General features: G+C 42.9%; 1 protein-coding gene across 1 annotated transcript in view; it reads left to right on the forward strand.

Moving 5' to 3' along the window:
- Ttc23l (tetratricopeptide repeat domain 23 like) overlaps positions 1 to 20,649 on the forward strand; it is a 74,639-nt gene that overhangs the window by 16,347 nt on the left and 37,643 nt on the right. The window contains 6 exon segments of the mRNA XM_028895065.2: positions 539 to 662; positions 11,142 to 11,276; positions 11,279 to 11,297; positions 12,988 to 13,113; positions 16,124 to 16,301; positions 19,041 to 19,149. Coding sequence (XP_028750898.1) covers positions 539 to 662; positions 11,142 to 11,276; positions 11,279 to 11,297; positions 12,988 to 13,113; positions 16,124 to 16,301; positions 19,041 to 19,149 — 691 coding nt within the window.

The raw sequence follows: 20,649 nt of genomic DNA on the forward strand, positions 1-20,649 counted from the left end.
AAAAATCACTGCTGATGTTTTGGTGATAATGATTTTGTGGTTGCTTTTAATCTCATATCTTTTAGAGCTACCCATGAGATATTAATATATGAAATAATATAGATTTTCTTCAATGTACTAGAAGGCGAAGTCATGGAGCATATACCTGAGTAGGAGTGACAATGACAATAAACAGGAAACCAATGAAGGCACGCGATCACTTTCTATGTGTTATAAGTTTCCCATGACGAAGTGCTCTGGAAAAGCTCTTTGGCTATGAGATAAAAGACAGAGTGTGGAGGACAAGAGCGGCACAAATTAGGAGGGTGTATTGTCTGTCCAGCCACATAACGATGGGGTGCATGAGAGTGAGGAACTCAAAGTGGAAATGAGAAGAGCTTGATTTCAGGATGTATGTGTAAGGTGGAGCCAACCAGACTCAGTGTGATGAGAAAGAATGACCAAAAAAAGATACCAGGCCAGTGCAGTCCTAACCTCTAGTAAGGGACCCCAGACTTTCCTCCTTCCCTAAAAATGACCTTTTTTTCCCTCTCTGCAGAATACCAAAGCAAACAAGGAGCTGATTCGGTGTTTCATCCTTTCTCGGATTATTTTTGGGGAAGAACACTGGAAATGTGCACAGGCTTTAGCCAACCTGGCTTATGGTTACCTGACACTGAGAGGTACTTTCCCCAGCCAGGTCTTGGTGGGCCAGTCTGTGAGGCCAAACTGAGCCATCCCTTGGGAGCTGAGATGACTGGGAGGGCCCCTACTTAGTTAGCTCCATGCCACAGTTCATCAAGAGAAAGGGGAGAGTCCATGGGCACAGGAGACAGAGTACCTTAGTAATAAAGATGGTGGTGGTGGTGACAGTAGTTACTGAACATTCACTGTGTGCCAAGGTAGTGTTTTTAGTCTTCATAAATCCCTCAAAGGGCTGCACGTATTAGCTTGTGGTGAAGACACTGGAGCACAGTGAGAAAGAACAGGGCACTAGAAAGCAAATACTCTGAAGAAAACACTCAGCTCTGGGGGATGGCAGACCCAGCAGTTTTCTGGTACAGGGGTACAAGCTAGAATCTGTAGTTGGTTGTTTTTACTCTTTGCTCTTTGGGGGCCCACCACCCAGATCCCAAATAAATCACGCACAGAGGCTTATTCTTTCTTATAAATGCCCAGACTTAGATTGGCTTATTTCTAGCCAGCTTTCCTTAACTTAAATGATCCCATCTACCTTTTGCCTCTGGGTTTTTACCTTTCTCTATTTCTGTGTATCTTTTCTTTCCTTTTTATTCCGTGTCTGGCTGTGTGGCTGGGTGCCTGACCCCTTCTTTTCTCACTCCTTGGTCTCTCTTGCTTCCTAATCCCTCTTTTTCTCCTTCTATTTATTCTCTCTGCCTGCCAGCTCCTCCTATCTTTCCTCCAGTGTTGCTATTGGCCGTTCAGCTCTTTATTAGACCATCAGGTGTTTTAGACAGCAACAGTAACACAGCTTCACAGAGTTAAACAAATGCAACATAAAAGAATACAAACGCAGCAGTGCGACGCTTAATCCAGCACTCGGAGAGGCAGCAGATTCTGTAGTTCAAGCACTGGCTACCAGTGAGTCAGGAAGGTGCAAAGCTACACAGAGAAACCCTGTCTCGAAGAAAAAAAAAAAAAGAATACAACACATCTTTGCATCATTAAAACAAATGTTCCTCAGAATAAACAAATATAAGACATCTTAAAATAATATTCCATAATGGGAGTCCATTTGCTGAAACTGGAACCCAAGTAAAAGCTCAGAGTTCAGAATTTTTCAATAAGGGCTCAATAAATATCTTCAATAGACGGACATTTCTGGAACAAGGGTGAGTGGAAACTGAGAAGGCAGTATTCTATACAAAACTCCTTATAAATCAGAACATCATAGGCTTTCTTCAGACCCAAATGGTGAGAGTCCTTACTGAAGGACAAATAAAACTTTCCTCCCCATGGTGCTTTTGGTCATGACGTTTATCCAGCAACAGAAAGCAAACTAGACTAGTTGGCGGCTGAAAAGTAGGTCTGCAGCTAGGAAAACATGAGTTTGGGGGCAGTCAATACAGAGTACCAATTTGAAGTCATAGGTTTGGACAAGTTTGATCAGAGAAAGTATGTAAAAAGAGGAGGAAGGAGGGCAGAGGACATAAGAGCAGAAAGCAGGAATGTTAGGAATGGGCAGCGGGAGAGGAAGCAGAAAAAAAATGGAAGGGCCATGTCGTGGGTTAAGGGAGGACACAAGGTCTCCCAAAGAAGTGTGGTCTGGTCTCAGCAGTTGATAGTCAGAGATCAAATAAGGTCAAGGCTGGTGACCCAGTAGAGTTGGCAGTTGGGTCAACTGTTATGGATGAGAACTCTGTCTGGGCCCTGGGAAAGTCAGGATTCACAGTCACTACCCAAGACCTGTTGACTGGACTTCAGACTTGAGGAGATGGACAGTATGAAGTGAAAAGGAAGATTTGTCTGAACTTAGCATAAGGCCAGAGGCTGTTTTTTATAGTGTGGGTAGAAGATAACTGTGGTCAGGCTATACAAGAAGCTTGTCTCATGTCCCATTGCCGCTAACTAATCTTTACCTTTCTAATTCTATTGAAAGCTGAGTCATAATAAGGAGGTAACCCCACAAAAGATGGTGTCAACAACCTTTTCTGTGAAATTCAAAGATGTTTCTGCTATGTGAGTAGGAAATCACATTTTGGATAAGAGGTTAGAAGAGACAAATTCTGTGAAAGGGAGCGTTTGTTTGTTTGTTTGTTTGTTTCCAGATGGGAGAAGGTTTTAGTTAGAAAGAAGTACCTAGACTTGAAACACGAGTCCCTTACCCCCCAACCTAGCATTTTCTAGGCTACACTGATTATGGCCTTTCTTGGAGAATCGCTCAGTGCAGGTCTCCCCAACTTAATCCTTTCTAGTGTCTGGCCCATGGAAATCAGTGCCATAGACCTTTGAGAGGGATAAAGGACTCTCTGAGTTCTACTTACTTCTGTTGCTACTAATCCTGTAACTGCTTCTAAAACGGACAGATGGACAGAATATATGAACCAGCCTGCTGTGGGGAAGGAGGGAACAGCCATGTGTGTCTTCATGCCTGGATGCACATGTGCATGTCTTAGAGACATCAAACCTGCTTTCTTAGTTCCCCTCTGGGTCCCTTCCCACATTGGAACATGGGTGTCAAGCCCAAAGGCTGGTTTTTCTCAATAAGCAGTCCTTCTGTAACCATTTTATGATGAATTTATACATACAAAAGAAACACCAGGAAGAGCACACTGGGACTATCATGTGCAGGCACCCTCAAAGAACTTAGAACCTCTGTGTGAAGTGAGCTGCCTGGAGACCTATGATGGCATGTGTTTAAGGTCAGAGTTCTGTAATTGATTTAGATAAATGCTCTTGGAAAGGTTGGTCTTGGAAATGGTGTGTTTGTGTGTTTGTGTGTATCCCTATGAACATTCAAGAAAGACTAAGAAATTAATAGGATGTGGTTGGTAGAAGAAAACATGGTGTGGGAAATAAGAGTCGAATGAAAGACCAGGACAAAGGTGAAGGCTTAAGGAAGCAATGTGCAGTATCTGTTTAGACAGCAGGAGTACCCTATGTAGCCATGATTTGGACTAGGAAGATGAACTTGGAAATGATAACTGGGCAGATAACAACATGGCTTTTAACATTGAACTGATACAATAGGCAAGAAAGGCTGCTGGAGATTTTCCAGCAGGCTGTTGAAAATATCAAAGTATCCCTTTAGCAAAACTAATCTCTCAATGATAGTTGAATGGAAGCAACTGAGTTATCTGGATCTAATACTAAAGATAAACTTAAATAAATAAGTAAAAAAGCAAGGATTCAGGGATCTAGGAAGAAAAGACCATTTTAGAACCAAGTCTCACTTCCAGGAATCTTTCCTAAATACACTCTTACAACATATGGATAAAGCTATTTTTTGAAGATTGGCTATGGTACTGAAAGATTAGAAACAACAAAGAATCTGTCAACAGAGAGCAAGCACATACACACAAGGGGAGGACTTGTTGAGGAGCATGAAGGACCTCTGTGTACTGTCAGGGGGGTGTCTGAGTGCATCTTTAGGGAAAAAGGAATCATAGTGAAGGGCAGCACTAGTGTTTACTTCTTGCGTACGTAAGAGGGGAATAGACAAAGAGTATGCAAGATAGAAAAGTATGATAGTGAGTGCTTATGATAACAGTAAAGCAGGTTGGAAATGAGGCCTCAATGTTTGCTGTTCCATATGACTTCAACTTTTCTTTCTTTCCTTTATTTTCTTTTAAGATGTTGTATTATGTAGCCCAAGCTGGCCTCCAACTTACTACGTGGCTGAGGATGATGTTGGACTCCTGATCCTCCTGTCTCCACCTCCCAAGTGCTGGCTCGATTTTAGCATTTCAATCATAGAAATAATCTGTCCTAAAATGATCGTTGCACAGGAGGGCACAGCAGCACAGGTGTGTGACCTACAGCAGCCAGGAAGCTGGAGAAGCAGTAGGATCACAAGCTAGAAACCAAACCACAGAGCAAGTTCAAGGCCAGCCTAGGCTATATGACACTTGTTTTCTCTACCCACCCCAGAAGAAAAGGTAAATTCCCAAAGGTGACTTTGACCCCAAGCAGGCCATTTTCATTGATGAACAGATCATGAAAGGAGAACTGGAATTACTGAGTGGAAGGTGTTTTGTTATTGTTTGCTTCTTTGTGAGATAGGGTCTCACTATATAGCCCCGGCTAGCCTCAGACTCACAGAAATCTGCCTGCCTCTCACTGCTGGTATTGAAGTCGTCGTACACTACCAGGCCTGGCTGGGTGCAAGCTTTGATGTGTTGATTTTGAATTTCAATAGAGAAACCTACTATTATCTTCCTTGGTGCTAGAAACCTGGGAACAAAATGTGAGGATGGAGAAAGGAAATCATAAGCACGAGGACCACTGGAGACTAAGACTTGGCAGGAGACATGGGTGTGACAAGCACTTGAAGCTAGCTCGGGTTGCAATCACAGGAGTTCCTCAGATTTCCAAAATGTAAAAAGAAGAGGAATATGCAGAAAGACTTGAAGAAGGCGTGGCAATGAGTGGAAACCTTGGGAAAGACTTACTTAGCAAAGAATCGGTTAGGAAGGATCAAGTAAATAAGGGTATTTGGTGCTGCGGCAAAATGGACAGTAAGAAATTGTGATTTGATGTATTTGGTAGGTCTTTGGAAACCTCAGAACAGTTACTCCACAGTGGCTGCAACAGAAGACAGTTTCCAGAGTTAAGTTCAAGGAACAGGGATGGATGATTACACAGTACATTCTCTTGTTTTGGTTTCGTTTGATTGGTTTTGAGACAGTGCTCCATTTTGTAGATCAGGATATGCTCAAACCTATAATTTTTCTGTCTAAGCCTTCTGAGTGCTGAAATTACAGGTGTGTGCCACCATGTCTAACTGGACTACATGCTGTACATACTAGATATTGAAAGACATGAAGGAAGATAGGAAGGATAGCTAAAAATGTCAAAAAAAAAGACATTGTTTTACAAAAGAAAGAGATACAATAGTATTTCAGGCAGAGAAGAAGGAGCAAATTGGAAAAGAGTATTGGAAATGTCTTAGTTAGGGTTTCTATTGCTGTGAAGAGACACCATGACCATGGCAACTCTTATAAAGGAAATCATTTAATTGGGGGTTGCTTACAGTATCATTGGTTTAGTGTATTGTCATCATGGCAGAGAACTTGACGGCATGCAGGAAGCAATGTTGCTGGAGAAGTAGCTGAGAGTTTCCACCCTAATCCATAGGCAGCAGGAAAAGAGAGACACTGGGACCGTCTTGGGCATTTGAAAGCCCAAAGCCCAACCCCAGTGACACATTTCCTCCAGCAAGACCACAGCTACTCCAATAAGGCCATATCTTTTAATCCCTCTCCAGTGTGCCACTCCTTGCCGACCAAGCATTCAAATATGAGCCTATGGAGGTCATTCTTATCTATACCACCACAGGAAGCATTTTTTCAAATGGGGTAGCTGGGTATGGTGACACATGCCTGTTCTCCCAGCACTTGGGAGACTAGGACAAGGGAATCGTTAGATCAAAGTCATTCTGGGCTACATAGTGAAACCCTATTCAATCAGTTAGTGGACTAATGAGTGGGATGGGGTCCAGGAGGGAGCATGAAACCTTAGTAGAGCAGAATGTGTAGGTGGTTGTTGCTTGGTGAGGTAAAGTTAAGGATGCTGGGAGTGGAACTCTGTTTCCAGCTGCCCTGAAGGGTAATTCTAAAGAGCTTGATGACAGGCAGCAAAAAAAGGACAGGCAGAGACACCAGGGTCGTCTGACGCATGACGATGAACTGCTTCCAAGTGCACTGAAAGGAGCAGATGGTATGTAGACAGGCAGTTTCCTGCTAGTTTGCTTGTTATTAATGAGATAGTAAATTAATCAGTCAGCTTGTTGTTAATTGGAAACTGTCCAGATATTCATGCACTGTTGTAAGTGCTACAAAACCAGAAAAAGTAAAAGTCATGAGCCCCATCTTCTCTAATTAGAAAGAAAAAAAAAAAAAAAAAAAAAAAACCTGGTACAGAGACAACGGAGGATGATTTAAAACAAACATAACAACAAACAAAAACTCCCACAGATGATCTAGCCTGCAGGAAACCCAACTCCAACTTAAAGTGAGTTTGCATTTGAGAGAGTCTTCGCAGAGTCATGAAAAATGCTCCAAGTGGATACAAGAAATTAGTAAGAGAAACTGGCTCTAGGAATAGCAGTGGTTAACGTGCAGCCAGACTCTATTCTAGTACCACCTAATCTTTTCTCATGCATTAAATTTACCCTGGAGACCACAATAAGATGGAAGGTGTTTTCATGAGCATCTCTTAGGAAGAGAAATCTTGAGGAACAGGTAAACTAAATAGTTTGTTCAAGGCCACATGGATAGTAGTATGTGGCTATGCCAGGACTTATTTCTAGGAAATCTGACCACTGACCTTGGTCTCTTGTTCCATAATAACTTCTTTTTTGGTTTTTTGAGACAAGGTTTCTCTGTGTAGCTTTGCACCTTTCTTGGAACTCGCTTTGAAGACTAGGCTGGCCTCGAACTCACAGAGATCCTCCTGCCTCTGCCTCCCAAGTGCTGTGATTAAAGGCGTGTGCCATCATCACCCAGCCCATAATAACTTCGTAAACATAAAAGATGACCAACGGTGACTGCTTTCAAGTGACAATAGTGACCTTAGAAGACTGGATCACTCTGAACAGATTTCCTCTGGCCTGAGTCATGTTAAGAGACATCAGAGGCAGGCATGGTGACACACCTTTAATCCCAGCTTCCAGGGTCAGAGACAGTCAGATCCCTGAGTTCGAGGCCAGCCTGGTCTACAGAGTGAGTCAGGACAGCTAGGGCTACATGGAGAAACCCTGTCTCAAAAAACCAAAGTGGGGAGAGTAGAGAAACACAGACAGACAGACAGACAGACAGACAGACACACACACACACACACACAAACACAGAGAGGGAGAGAGAGAGAGAGAGAGAGAGAGAGAGAGAGAGAGAGAGCGCAGAGATATCAGAGAATAACTACCCACACTAAAACAAAATGATTAATATGTTTCTAGATAAATTTGAATCCATTCGACAATTCATCAGCACTTACCTGTTACCACTGACTCAGACTTCTGCAGGCTTTGATGCTACTTTGATTTTTACCTCATTTATGCATCTTAAGTGCAAGGTAGTAAGGGTGGTGATGCCCCTGGAGTGGAAAGGCAGAGAAAAGAAAATGATTGAGCAACCACTGGGGTTGAAGACATGGAAATTAGAGTTGTTTGATGATGCACCCGTGACATCCTTCTTAGAAAGACCCAGTAGAAAATCTCATATATATGCACATGTGCGGAGTTTTCTTTTCTTTTCTTTCTTTCTTTTTTTTTTTTTTTTACAGAAAGGAAGTATTTTTCAATTAAAAAATGCAAATTCATTTCAAAGTGACACTGACAGTGACTTCAGAGGACATTTTATCACGCACTTTCTTAAATGGTGTGTGCCATAAAAATAATTGCTATCAGAAAATGGGAAACTGCATAAATACTTCGGACATAAACAGAGTGCTTTCATACTTGAAAAGGTTGGAAAACATTTCTCTAGAGCAGTGGTTTCCAAAGTCTTGAGAGTTAGTTCCCCTTTCACTGAAAGTGCTTGGGCACTTTCCATTTCTGTCATTTATTACAAAGCAGGTTGAGAAATATTTACATATGTAATATGATAAATAGTTATAAGACAGGAAAAAAAAAAACAGGCTAAAAACAGCACCAAAGTGTTGGTCCCCCAACACATGATGGCATCTCGAGTGCCCACAGGAGCACATGCACCCCGCCCAGGCCGGAAGGACTGTGAAAACAGCACTTTCCCCCTTCAGTGCTTACTTTGAAGTGTGGGAAAATCCCAAATCCTGCTCAGTCTCTTTAGGCCCCACTGGTTTTCAGTTCAGTGTTTTCTCTGGGGACATAGGAGTGTGGAGACCACTGTATAGCTGGCTGGCAGATGAGCCTGCTGGAAGACAGTTCCTCTCAGAGATGTCACAGCAAGCCAGGAACCACCAGAGCAGTGGGAGGGAGGCCTGTGAAGCCCTGGGGATGCTTCAGAGCAGGTTTCTCTGTGGTGGTCGTTTCACTTCCAACCTACCCACCCAGGAAGGTTATGCTGCTGCGGGGATGTTGAGTAACTCCTCCATGTTCACCCTTCTTCCTGCTAGGGAATCAGGGAGACAACTGAGTTGTGTCGCTACACTCCCAAGTATCCATGTCGTTTTGGAAAACAACCCATTTGATCAAAAGACTCTGGGTTTCCTATTTTAATGTCTTGGGTTTTAGATACCAGCACCAGCTTCTAATGTCTCACTTTCCGAGTTGACTACTTGATGCGCCTGAGAAGTGAGATGCAGTCTCCTCACCTTAGTGTCTGCTTTGTTTTGAATGTGTCCTCTCTAAAAATCTAGGTGTCAGCAAGGTGAAAGTATCAAGCAGTGGAGCTGATCTAATTATCCATAAGAGATGGTTGGGCCAGATAATCTCGTTTCCAAGAATGAGATTATGGCCTCAGTAAAAGAGGGCATAAGCCATCCTCCCATGTGAATATAGCAAGAAAGGCATACCTACCTGTAGATGTCATTCTCTTAGACTTCCCAAGCTCTAGGACTTTGAAAAGAATAAACTTTTGCTCTTTCTAAGTTATCTAGTCTCAGATGGTCTGTTATGGGAACACAAGAAGGCCAGCCTCCGAGACTACATCATACAGACCCAGTGCACAGTTGGTACATCTTTAAGTTCAAACTTCACTTTTAGTCTAACGGGTCCATTTCTTACCTTTTCTAACACTTTTGTTTTCATGGCCTCAGGCTTTACTCCAATGCAAACTCCTCTATTAATCAAAAATCCGACCCACTCACTCTTCAAGACCAAGATGAGCCCATAAAAATAAGAGGATTTTGCTAACTCTGGCCAGGCATAGTGGTGCATGCCTTTGATCCCAGCAGAGGCAGGCGGATCTCTGGGAGTCTGTGGTCAGCCTGGTCTACATCATGAGTTCCAGGATAGTCAGAGCTATAAAGTGAGACCCTGTCCCAGAAATAAAGCTTTTGCTAACTCTATTTCTCCAGGTGTGGGCCCCAGACACCCTGGATTAACATCACCCAGGAGAGTTGTTATCAGTTTGAACGTTAGGTCACCCTTGGAGACCTTATTGCTGTTTTAACTGGGCATCTTATTTCTCACCTCTGTACTTGTAAACCAGTAACGACTGGAAGCTGAAAGCAAGGCTCTGCACAGGGCAGTGTGAGAGCTGCACGAGTCTGCTAACTGAGAACCAAGTCCTCTCTTTACAGAGCCCACTTCTTCCTTCAGCTCAGCTCTTCAGGGACTAGTCGGATTCAGGATCAGGTTCAGAGCCGCTCCACAGAAGGCTTTGTGCCTTTCACTGTCGTGACTCAATGAGAAGGCCCTGCACATTGAGAACATGGGCGGGCTGCAGGTCCCAACGGCCACTCCTTCCAAACATCCCTTGTTGAAAATTGAGTTGAACCTGTGCTGTGAAAGCATGCTCCAAGGCCAAAGGCAAAGTGGAATTTTTTTAGGCACAAGGCAGTGGTGTAAAGCAAGATTTAGGGGCACAGGAGGCCTACTTGGCAGGAATGAGCATGTTCACCGGCCCTAGATGCCTTCAGAGAGGGCCACAAGTTAGTACTCCTTCTTGATTTCATTAGGATGGAAGAGAACAGGATGGTATCCAGCCCTTCACTTTTCCCATGAGGAAAAGGGAAAGACATGAGTTAGAGCTGATGATGAGGCGGTAGTCCAATAGACAGTGTTCTCAAGTCTGTCTTCTACCTCTGTTAACTGGACAAATAGCTTGGATAAGATCTCAGGAACACTAGATTTTTTTTTTTTAGAAAACAAGAGGAAACCCCCACCAGTTCTAGCTGGGACTTGGCATTCCCTGAGTCTTCCTAGTGAGGGGCCCCACTGCACTTATAAATTGGATTCTTGTGTGTGTGTGTGACCAATTAGTATGACCAGCTTCATCTTGGATTGGACAAAAAGAACCCTCAGATGGAAGTAATTACATTCCTAAACCCTTGTATTTATAGAATGTATTTTCCAGAAAGCTGAAAGCTGGCCCTATTTGTCTCCGTGTGCTTGGTTAGGGGCAGTTTTCATAATGAGTATCATTTGCCATTTGGAGGATGGAGATGCTTTGCAAGTTGAAAAGGTCACATGCATTTGCAGCAGAATGTCGAAGGGGTTACTCAACTCCCACCCCTGACAGCCACTGATTTCTAAACTGAGGTCCACAGACCAATGCCAGGGAGGCTACATAAAGATCATCTGTGGGTTCAAAATACAACTTCCTGGACCTGTTATTTTAGAGACTCCAGCTTCCTAGGCCTAGGTTAGAAGCAGGGATCTGTGCTGTATAAACACTCCAAATACTGCGATTCACTAGATTTAGGAACCATACCTGACAGTCACACTGTCTACCTTCTGCTCTTTCAGGAATGCCTTTGACTGGAACATGCCTTAGGTAATGTCTTTTTTTTTTTTCCTTGTCACCCCCTAACTTCTTTGACACCTCTCTAACCTTCCTCAGGCCTCCCAGCTCAGGCCAAGAAACATGCTGTGTCGGCCAGGAACACACTGCTGACCTGGAAGCAAAACACAACCTCAGACAAGGAGAAAAGGGAAATCCTGGGAGCTCTGGTCATGCTCTACTACACTCTGGGAATAGCTGGCTCCTCCAAAAGCGATATCCTTTCTTTCCCAAGTGGATCTGGTGATGAAGGTTACAGGCTGCATGCCAGATGGGAGGGTGGAAGGCGGAAGTGGTTCCTATGAGGTGTGTTCCAGCACCTATGGCCCTCCATAAGGTATTTGTCCACCCAAAGAGGTATGCATTTTATTTTTGTGTTTGTTCCTGTAAGGCCCGAGTTGAGCCCTGGAAGGGATCTCACTAGCCGCACACCCCATAGCCAATTGGAATGTTCTAAATCTGGTAGGCCTTCCATGGAACACTCAAAGTTAATATTCCCAATGCATATGTAAGTGGTAGTGGTGGTAACAGTGTAAGCCTGGAGAGGGTGTGTGGTAATTTAAAGGGCACTTTAGCAAATTAGCCCCCTATCCATAGTAATTCTCCGGGGGAGCTTTAAGAATAAGTGCTAAATGGCTTCTTCCCTGGGAATTTTTATTTTATTTTATTTTTTTAACTAGGTCTAGGGTAATTCTGTTCCTTGAACTGGTTGAAAGACACAAATAACTATAATGTGTAGCAGAACCCACTGGTTTAATGGTGCTTGATCATCTAATGCTTTTTTTTTAATGCTGTTAAGAATATTGCCTGTGAAAACAGAAGCCACACAAATGGACCACTGGTGAAGTTCTCCCTATCTCCAGAAAAGGAGCCTGGTATATGATTGTATCACATGACATACTCAGCTTATAAAGGGGTTGGGAGTTACGTCAGCTTATAGTTGTAGAAGTTCTAGTTCAAGATCTGCTGGATCCTCTGCTCTTGGGCCTGTAGCAAGGCATCACGTCAGGAGTGCCTAGTACAGTAGAACCATTTACCTTATAGCCAGGGAGGAGATGAGAAAGAGGAAGATGCTGGACTCCCACTGTGCTTATCAAGGGCATCGCCTCCCCTTCTCCAGGAACCAGATCCCACCTCATCAAGGTTCCACCATCTCCCAAGTATCATGATAATATGCAAGCTCTTGATATGCAGACCTTTCAGGACACCAGCGAGCAAAGTCTATCCCCAAGAAATGTATGATTTTGATCTTTATAGTCTCCCCACTTGAAAGGTGTCAAGAGAGGTAGAGTTCCTGAGTAATCTTGAGCATTCTGAGCTCAGAAGCCCCCATCTCTGCCCCTCTACATACCTTCCTCTCTATTGGGTCTGTCAGTTTGCTATATCTGCTATGTGGTCTTCTGCTGTTACGCCCTTAGTGGGGAGCGATTAAAATTCGGGAAATGGAAGGATGTTTGGGAATTAAGGGGATTTTCTTTTCTGCTATTTGCCTCTGGCTCCAAACCTGCTTTTCTTGGATTTTATAAATGAACCAAAAAGTCCCTTTCAGCATAATTAGTTCCTCTCGTTTCCCATTGCTATGAAACAATTTGGTAAAAATGAATAACTGTTGTCGGGCAGTCGATGTCGCTAAAGGAAATCTAGTATAATTGACAGTTTCCGTTTCTTCCTGCAGACACTCACCACTCCAGACCTGGATTCAGGCAGCCACCACAGGAAACCCATGGCCTTGTTCTTTTCCAGAGAATTCTCCCTTCGTGATGACACACACTGGAGAATTGAAAACACAAATAGCTGTTTTCAAACAACTGCTTGGTTTTCCCAAGGGCCCCATTGGTTAGCTTATAGATGGCTGTCCCTATACAATGGCAGTTAGTGTGCCTGGCATTTCCCTTGACTGACTCACTGGTAAACAGGCCTATATCCACCTGCAGAAAGCGGATAGAAACATGAAGGAACTGAAAGACTTGAACAACGGAGGTGTTGGGGGAAGCCAAGTCTCAGAGAAAGACCTAACCGTTGCTTTGGGCAGGTAAGATCTAGCCATAAAGAAGCAGAAGCTTTTGTGAATGAGGTCTGGGTTGTTTTTTTTTTTCCTGTTCTTTGACCTAATAAAAGGGGGAGTATGTTTGGAGTAAAAAGCCCAGAGCTCAATTGATAATAAAAGAGGTCCTATTTGTCAAGTATGGGTTCCGTGAGTTTACTGAGCACTGCCACCCTTAATCCTCACAGCCACCATTGAGGTGGGCCGTATGACTGTGGTTTCCTCAGAGAGCCAGGAGACTGAGCTGAGGTTAAGCAATTGGTCTAAAGCAGTGGTTCTCACCTGTGGGTCGTGACCCCTTGGGGGTCACAAAACATATATCCTGCATGTCAGCTATTTACATTGATTCTTAACAGTAGCAAAATTACAGTTGTGGAGTCACAACAAAATAATCTCATGGTCTGGGGTCCCCATGACATGAGGAACTGTAGGGAAGAGTGGCAGCTTGCAGGAGGCTAGGAGCCGCTGCTCTAAGGTGACTTGGTTTGTTCTATATTGCATCTGTGATCTGAACTCATCTCTCTCTCTGCCCTTCATTATAGTAGCTCTCCTGCGGTTACTTTGGGATGGACTTGTTTTTCTGAGTTGCCTCTGTCTTTTGTCATAGAGTGTGGCGTCTTCACAGATAAGGAAAGAACACTTAAGATGGCTGATTGGAGACTGTCAGAGCTATGGACAGACGTACATTTTTAAGGGAAGCTCTGTTCTGTGTAGAAACAAAGTCCACAGGATTTGTTTAAGTCAGAACAAGACTTAAAACTGTTTAGTTGAGTTAAGGATCCTTTGAGAATCCAGTATTTGGAAAGGAGAGTGGGCCCGTCAGATTATCAGGAGAGAGAAATAATGAAAGTTTACGGTTCCCCAGATTTTTCAAATATCTTCACATCCTTGAAAGAAATCTCTAGTTCTAAGCTCTCGGCACAGTAGGGCAGATGACTGAGTGGTAAGTAAATGAAACATGTGCATCACATCTGCCTCCTCTAAACAGCCATGAATCGAGAAGTCAACTGGGACATGGTGGGGACATGCTGGAATGTTCAGAACAAAATCAGGCTATTGACTCAAGTCTGTAGGGCCATAGTTAGAGTCTGGTGAATGTCTCCTGCTGTCACAGAGGGCAATACTTAAAGGTTTTCTGCCTTATGTGAAACAAAGCCATGTTCCCTTTTCTCCGTCTATTCTAGTATTTTACTCATTCATACCACAATCTTTGAGTATCTGTTTTGTGTGGGTACTAAGTGTCAGAATGCTTACTAGGAATAACACATACCACACCCTGTTCTCAGTGCTTGGAAATTGTATTTCATTCAGTCCTTGCCATAACCTATGAGGGTAGACATTCTTAATATTTTTATTTTACAGATAAGAAAATAAGGCACAGGAAGATTAACTCAAGGGGACAGTGAGTTGAAGATCTTGGCTTATCATTGAAACATCTGATAGCCTATTTTCTGCACCATCCCTTTATATTTGATGTGTATCAACTATCTAGTAAAGACAGATATCTAGTAATGCCTTTTTCCATTGAAGGGTAGAGACACTAAAGGCAAGATTGTCCAGGCCAAACAACTTGCTAACATCTTCCTCAAAGCTCTTGATGGGAGCCATTCTTAATGTCTGAAGAGCAAGAGAAATATTTTTGATTAAGAGAAACACATGTCTGGTTGATAGACGAGATTATTGTTACAAAGAATGATTGGACATTCTAATCTAGTGCCTGTGCCCTTGGTCATGCACACTCATGTTCAGTGACAAGATGAATCTATCAGAAAGGCTAGCTTACAGACCTTTTGCTCTCTTCAGGTGCAAGTCACAAATAGGCAGCCCTGAGTTCTTTTTTATTGAGTCAAACTCAACTCTGTTGTCTAGGCCGTTCTCAAGTTTACAGAAATCCTCCTGCTTCTGCCTCATGAATACCGGAAATATGGTTATAGGGCATCATATTTAGCCTAGAGTTTTGGGGGCTCACAAACCCAGAGGCTTTAAGCCCGAAGACCAGGAGCTTTATGATTTTAGAAGCCAGAAATCTGTAGTTCTTGTTGCTGCGGCAGAGACGTATTGCTCTGGGTTTGGAGTCCTGTCACCCTGCAGTAGATGGTATGGCATCTCCTGAGTCTCAGGAGTCAGGCTCTTCACATTTTAAACATTGATAGCTCTCCAGATCTTTGCTTGAGGGTCTTGCAGTACCAGCTTTCAGAGTCTCTCACCTTCTATAATCTATAATCAGTTCTTATCCTAGCTGTGCTCTCTGGAACTCTTTAGACACTTTTTTTTTTTTTGGTGATGGGCAGTCTCAGGCTGAGTGTTACAGGGTCTTAGTGTCTTCTGTGAGAGCGATGAAGACCACAGGTGGGCAATAAAAGACGATTCTGGAGAAGCCTCTGTTGGCATCTAGCTTTGCAGCTCAAGATGTTGCCCTACTGAGAAGCCTCTAGACTGACCTGAAAAAAAACATGAAAATGTGTCTGCTTGTGAGCCAGAAAAGGTGAATGGCATGCTTGTGCATAGCTTCTAATCCCATAGTCACAGCCTCACATGTACATGACTGCTAGTTCTACCAGTTATCAGTCTTACATGTAAACCAATCATATGTGTTACACATGTGTGGCATGTAAACATGTCAATCACAAGCTTTTCTGCTGAGTCCTTAGGGCTTGTGCTTTGTTCCACCTTCACTGATATTACACGATCCACAGGCTGTGTTTATGAGTAAGTTGCCCCATCTTATGAATTCTGAGTGACATTTTTCATTTGCGTTTTTATAAAAATTGTATCAGAATAAAAGTATCTTCATGGGTTAAGCAAATGGTGGTAGTCTGTGGGATCTTGTAGGCAAAATTCAGGATAATGGGAGTTTATTTAAAGCAACACTAGGTTTTGAGCCAACCATCCAGATGATTTGTCTATGAAGACAAACTCTTCTTGGAATTAATCCCTTATGTGTCTGCAAAGTAAGTGACCTCTGTGTGACTTTCTACCTTCTTTTCTTTTCTTGTAGAGCCTCCTTGGCCATGCACAGGATGAACCTAGCTCTGGCATACTTTGAAAGGGCTATTGGCAACATCATCATTGCCAAGGGTCATGGCACATCAGAACTGATTAGTCTGTATGAAGAAATCGCTCAGATTGAGCAGCTGAGGAAGAACCATGAGCAGGCCATCCAGTATTTGCAGCAGGTTGGTTCTTTGGCAAGGTGGTCTTGTTTGGATCCAGACCCAGTTGCTTCTCATAACAAGGAGTTAAGATTGGTCCCTTTACCCTAGCATCCTAGCATAGAATTGGTTCTATGTTGTCTTAGTTAGGTTTTTTATTGCTATGAAGAGACACTATGATATATTTGTTCTGTGACCTGATTGGGAAATAACACAGCCCCTCCTAGGTCTCTCATCTCTGTCCGTGCTGGGAGGAAAACAAGCTTGAGCCTACCCCAAGAGGAAAAACTCATAGGGGCAGCCAAACTTGACTTGAAGAAGACCAAAAGGAAAGACTGGCAAGACAGCTCAAAGGTATTTGCCAGCAAATACCTGGTGACCAAAATTTGATCCCTGGAACCCACAGGAAAGTGGAAGGAAACAGCAGATTCCACAGACTAGCCCTCTGAGTTCCACATGTATCTGTACATGTAGATGTGCATACATAAGCAAATAATAACAGTAGGGATAATAAATAATTTTTAATGTTTGGCCCATAGAGAGTAGCACTATTAGGAGGTGTGGCCTTGTTGAAGGAAGTGTGTCACTGTGGAGGTAGGCTCAAGCCACATGCAGTGTGACAGTTCCTTTCCTGTTGCTTGTGGATCAAAATGTAGATTTCTCAGTTCCTTCTCTAGCAACATGTCTGCCTACATGCCACCACGCTTTCCACCATGACAGCAATGGGCTAGACCTCTGAACTGTAAGCCAGCCCCAATTAGATGTTTTCTTTTATAAGAGCTGCCATGGTCATGGTGTCTCTTCACAGAAAGAGAATCCCTAACTAAGACAGAACTCTTATCTGAAAACCCATAGTATTTTGTTATGTCAGATGCCCTTTAAGTTCACTGAAATGAGTTTTATTTCCAAATCTAAAGTTAAACAAGTGGAAGTGTATCTCACGTAGGGGTAACTAATTGACAAGTACTCAGGGCAAACCAAAGCAAAGGAAGAGATATTGAGCCTATGTTATAAATACCATTTAAGGCACTTCCATTTAAAATGTGCTTAAACAGTTAGTTAAATTGACCTTTCTCTCTTCTGAACAAAATGCTGCAGTATGGTCCGAAGTCTGCTTTCCCCACAGATATCCTGGCATGCTGGATTCCGTACATGGAGAAAGTAGTAGCACAGCCCCACAGTCTTATGTTAAAAGCAAAGGAGCTAAGAAAGGTGCGGAGAACAATTTGACAACCCAGGATTACAAATACTAGGCAATGGAGAGCAGCATTAGAGGATCTGCTTTGGTGCCAGAGTTACTGCCAGAGAAAGACAAGGGTTTTGAATTCAAAGTTCTCAACACTGTGGTCAAGCCAGGCAGTAGTGGCGCACGTCTTTGATCCTAGCACTCAGGAGACCGAGGCAGGCAAATCTCTGAATTTGAGACCAGCCTGACTATACAGGAAGTTCCGGGACAGCCAGGACTACACAGAGAAACCCTGTCTTGGAAAAACCAAAAACCAAAAACCAAACAAACAAACAAACAAAAAAAACTGGTCAAATTAGAATGAAGAAAGTAATGAACATCAATGTTTATAGCAACACCAAAAAATAAGAGTTAAAATTTATAGAATGTTTTTATCGAGTGCACTTGAGTATGTATTTCATTTAACCCACAAAGACCTTAAAAGTAGGTATCATTATTTTATCTCATTTTTAAGGATCAGAAAAGTGAAGCACAGAGTTATAACTGATTCAGCTGAAGTTATATGGCCAACAAGTGGCACAGTAGAAACTTGAACCCAGAAAAATCTGACCCAGGACCTTCTAGTTAAAGGAACAGTATGCACACTTTGTACTGCCTGGCTTCATGGTGGGTGGGTGATGATAATCCCTTTAGCTCCTTGAGATAGTTACAAGTCGGTGGGTGGACCGTTATGCATAGGTGAGTCTGTCCTTGCTGGTAGCTATGGGACAGCTGATTTCACTCTTCTTTTCTCCAAAGTGACATACTTTCCATTTAAATACAGATATTTAGTAATACCACTAATAATTATTATTATTATACACTTCTCTAATGGTTACTGAATTCCAGGTGATATTATAAACACTTTACATATATTAATCTATTTAACACAGCAACTGTTTGTGACAAATTCTATTTTTATCATCTTTTTCTCCTATATTTGAAGAAGTTAAGAGACTATCCTCTATCACGGTAAGTGTCAGCTAAGCAGGACTGGAGCTCTTGGACCCATGTTTTATGACTTTTTGATACTGAGCTCTCAAGATTCTGAGCTAATGTTATAGTTATATTCTGCTATGAGACCTAGTAGAAGTAATGCAGCTGAGATTTAGTTAGAACCGACCATGTGATGCATAGCATCCAGTGTTTGCATATGCTGACTCTTTTAATCTTTCCTGAGCCCTAACCAGTAAGACCCATACATTCCTTTCTGTATAAGAAGGTGAAATCTCGGGTTGGGGATTTAGCTCAGTGGTAGAGCGCTTGCTTAGCAAGCACGAGGCCCTGGGTTCGGTCCTCAGCTCTGAGAAAAAAAAGTGAAATTTCTCGTTCAAGACCCACAAAAGTAAGTGACTGAGCTGGAACTCGGGCTCTGCTCTCATTTAATTCTGTGTCTAGCTGAGTTGGTTCCCAGTTAGCTCGTAATTCTGACAGTTGCTGAGAAATGCAGTGAAAGACTGTCACTGGGTACTGATCTTGTCATGGGTTTCTAGACTGTCACCGGGTACTGATTTTGACATGGTTTTCTTTTTTTCCAGGCCTATTCTATCTGTGTTTCTTCGTTTTCTGAAGTCAGCCCCCAAACTGCTGAGGCGAGTGCTTTACTAGCTAAAGCTTATGCCATGTCTGGAGAATCCCAGCACAGGGGTAGGTAGAGGAGGTGGCTTTGCATTTATCATCACTCCCCAGTGACATGAGAAGCAAACTGATGAATGATCCATAAATAAGAGATTATAGGTAGTTACTCATGTAATGGAAAGATAAAGCTAGTACAATTTTGCAAAAAAATCAATTCCATAATTACACATGAGGTCACAACTGGAAATATCTTCCCAAATTAATGGAGCACTAAAACCAACTATTTTCTATTTCCTGTACTCCTTAGAATATCTGCCCCATTTACCTTTCTAAACTGTAGAGATCACACACACTGTATTCGTGGCTTACCATATGGACTCAGTAGAAGGGGAGGCATCAGCTCCTCCTCTCTCCCTGCACTCAATCTTAACTCCCTTCTTCCAGCTTTACAAGAGAGAATGATGTAGCAGTTAGAATTTCCAGGACCTGTATTCAAAGATAATGGACTAGGATTTCTAGAGGGAAGCTAAGTGTTTGTTGAGTGTCTCCTCCAGCAAGACTCCTCTGTCCAGCAAGGTGGTCGGTGTGAAACTGGGTGGCAGACAGATGGCTGAACGGGTGAGGGAAGCAGTATTGGCTTGAGCAGCCTGACAGATGCCGGAGTCGATTAAAGGGACTTTTCTCTGTCTTGGCTTCACAGACGATGGGGTGGGGTCTGCCCTGTCGGAGGAATTTGGGATTTGTGCAGAATGTAAAATGTCTTTCCCTAGCCAGGTGGCAGTGGCCCACACCTTTAATCCCAGCACTCAGGAGGCAGAGGCAGGTGGATCTCTGTGAGTTTGAGGCCAGCCTGGCCTACAAAGTGAGCTACACAGAGAAACACTGTCTCAAAAAACCAAAAAAAATAAAAAATAAATAAAAATAAAAGATGTCAAAAATGTACATTGGAAAAAGAAACAGTCTTTTCAAAATAAGGTGCCAAAATTACTGGAACTCAACCTTATCTCTTATCCTGTAAGAAAATCACAATATAAGACCTGAAATTCTCAAACTAATAGAGGTGTAAGTATGGAAATCCTTCAGGATATTGGTGTAGTAAGCACTTTCTGAGAGTGACTGCAGTCACTCAGGAACAGCACCAACAACTGACCAATGAGATTTCATGAAATTAAAACATTGCACAATAGAAGAAAAGATTGAAGAGGCAGCCTTCAACACAGGAGGAAGTCTTTGCTAGCTCCACATCTGAGTAATACCTGGAACATAAAAAGGACTAAAACAAACAAAACAACAACCCAAACAAACCAGTCAATAAATGAGATAGTGAAATGAGCAAACAGTTCTCAGGAGAAGAAAGGGTAAGAACGGTGGTGGTGGTGGTGGTGGTGGTGGTGGTGGTGCGGGGGTGGGGGGGGGGTGGTGGTGGTGGTGGTGGTGGTGGTGGAGGTGGAGGTGGTGGAGTGTGGGCATAGCTGCTTCCAGATGGCCAGTAAACACAAAACCATGTTCAGCATCAGTACCAATCAGAGAAGAGAGCACACAGAGGTGAAGTTGAGATTCCATCACCCC

This window comes from Peromyscus leucopus, chromosome 11 (genome assembly GCF_004664715.2).
Source record: "Peromyscus leucopus breed LL Stock chromosome 11, UCI_PerLeu_2.1, whole genome shotgun sequence".
In the NCBI taxonomy this organism is placed as follows: Eukaryota; Metazoa; Chordata; class Mammalia; order Rodentia; family Cricetidae; genus Peromyscus; species Peromyscus leucopus.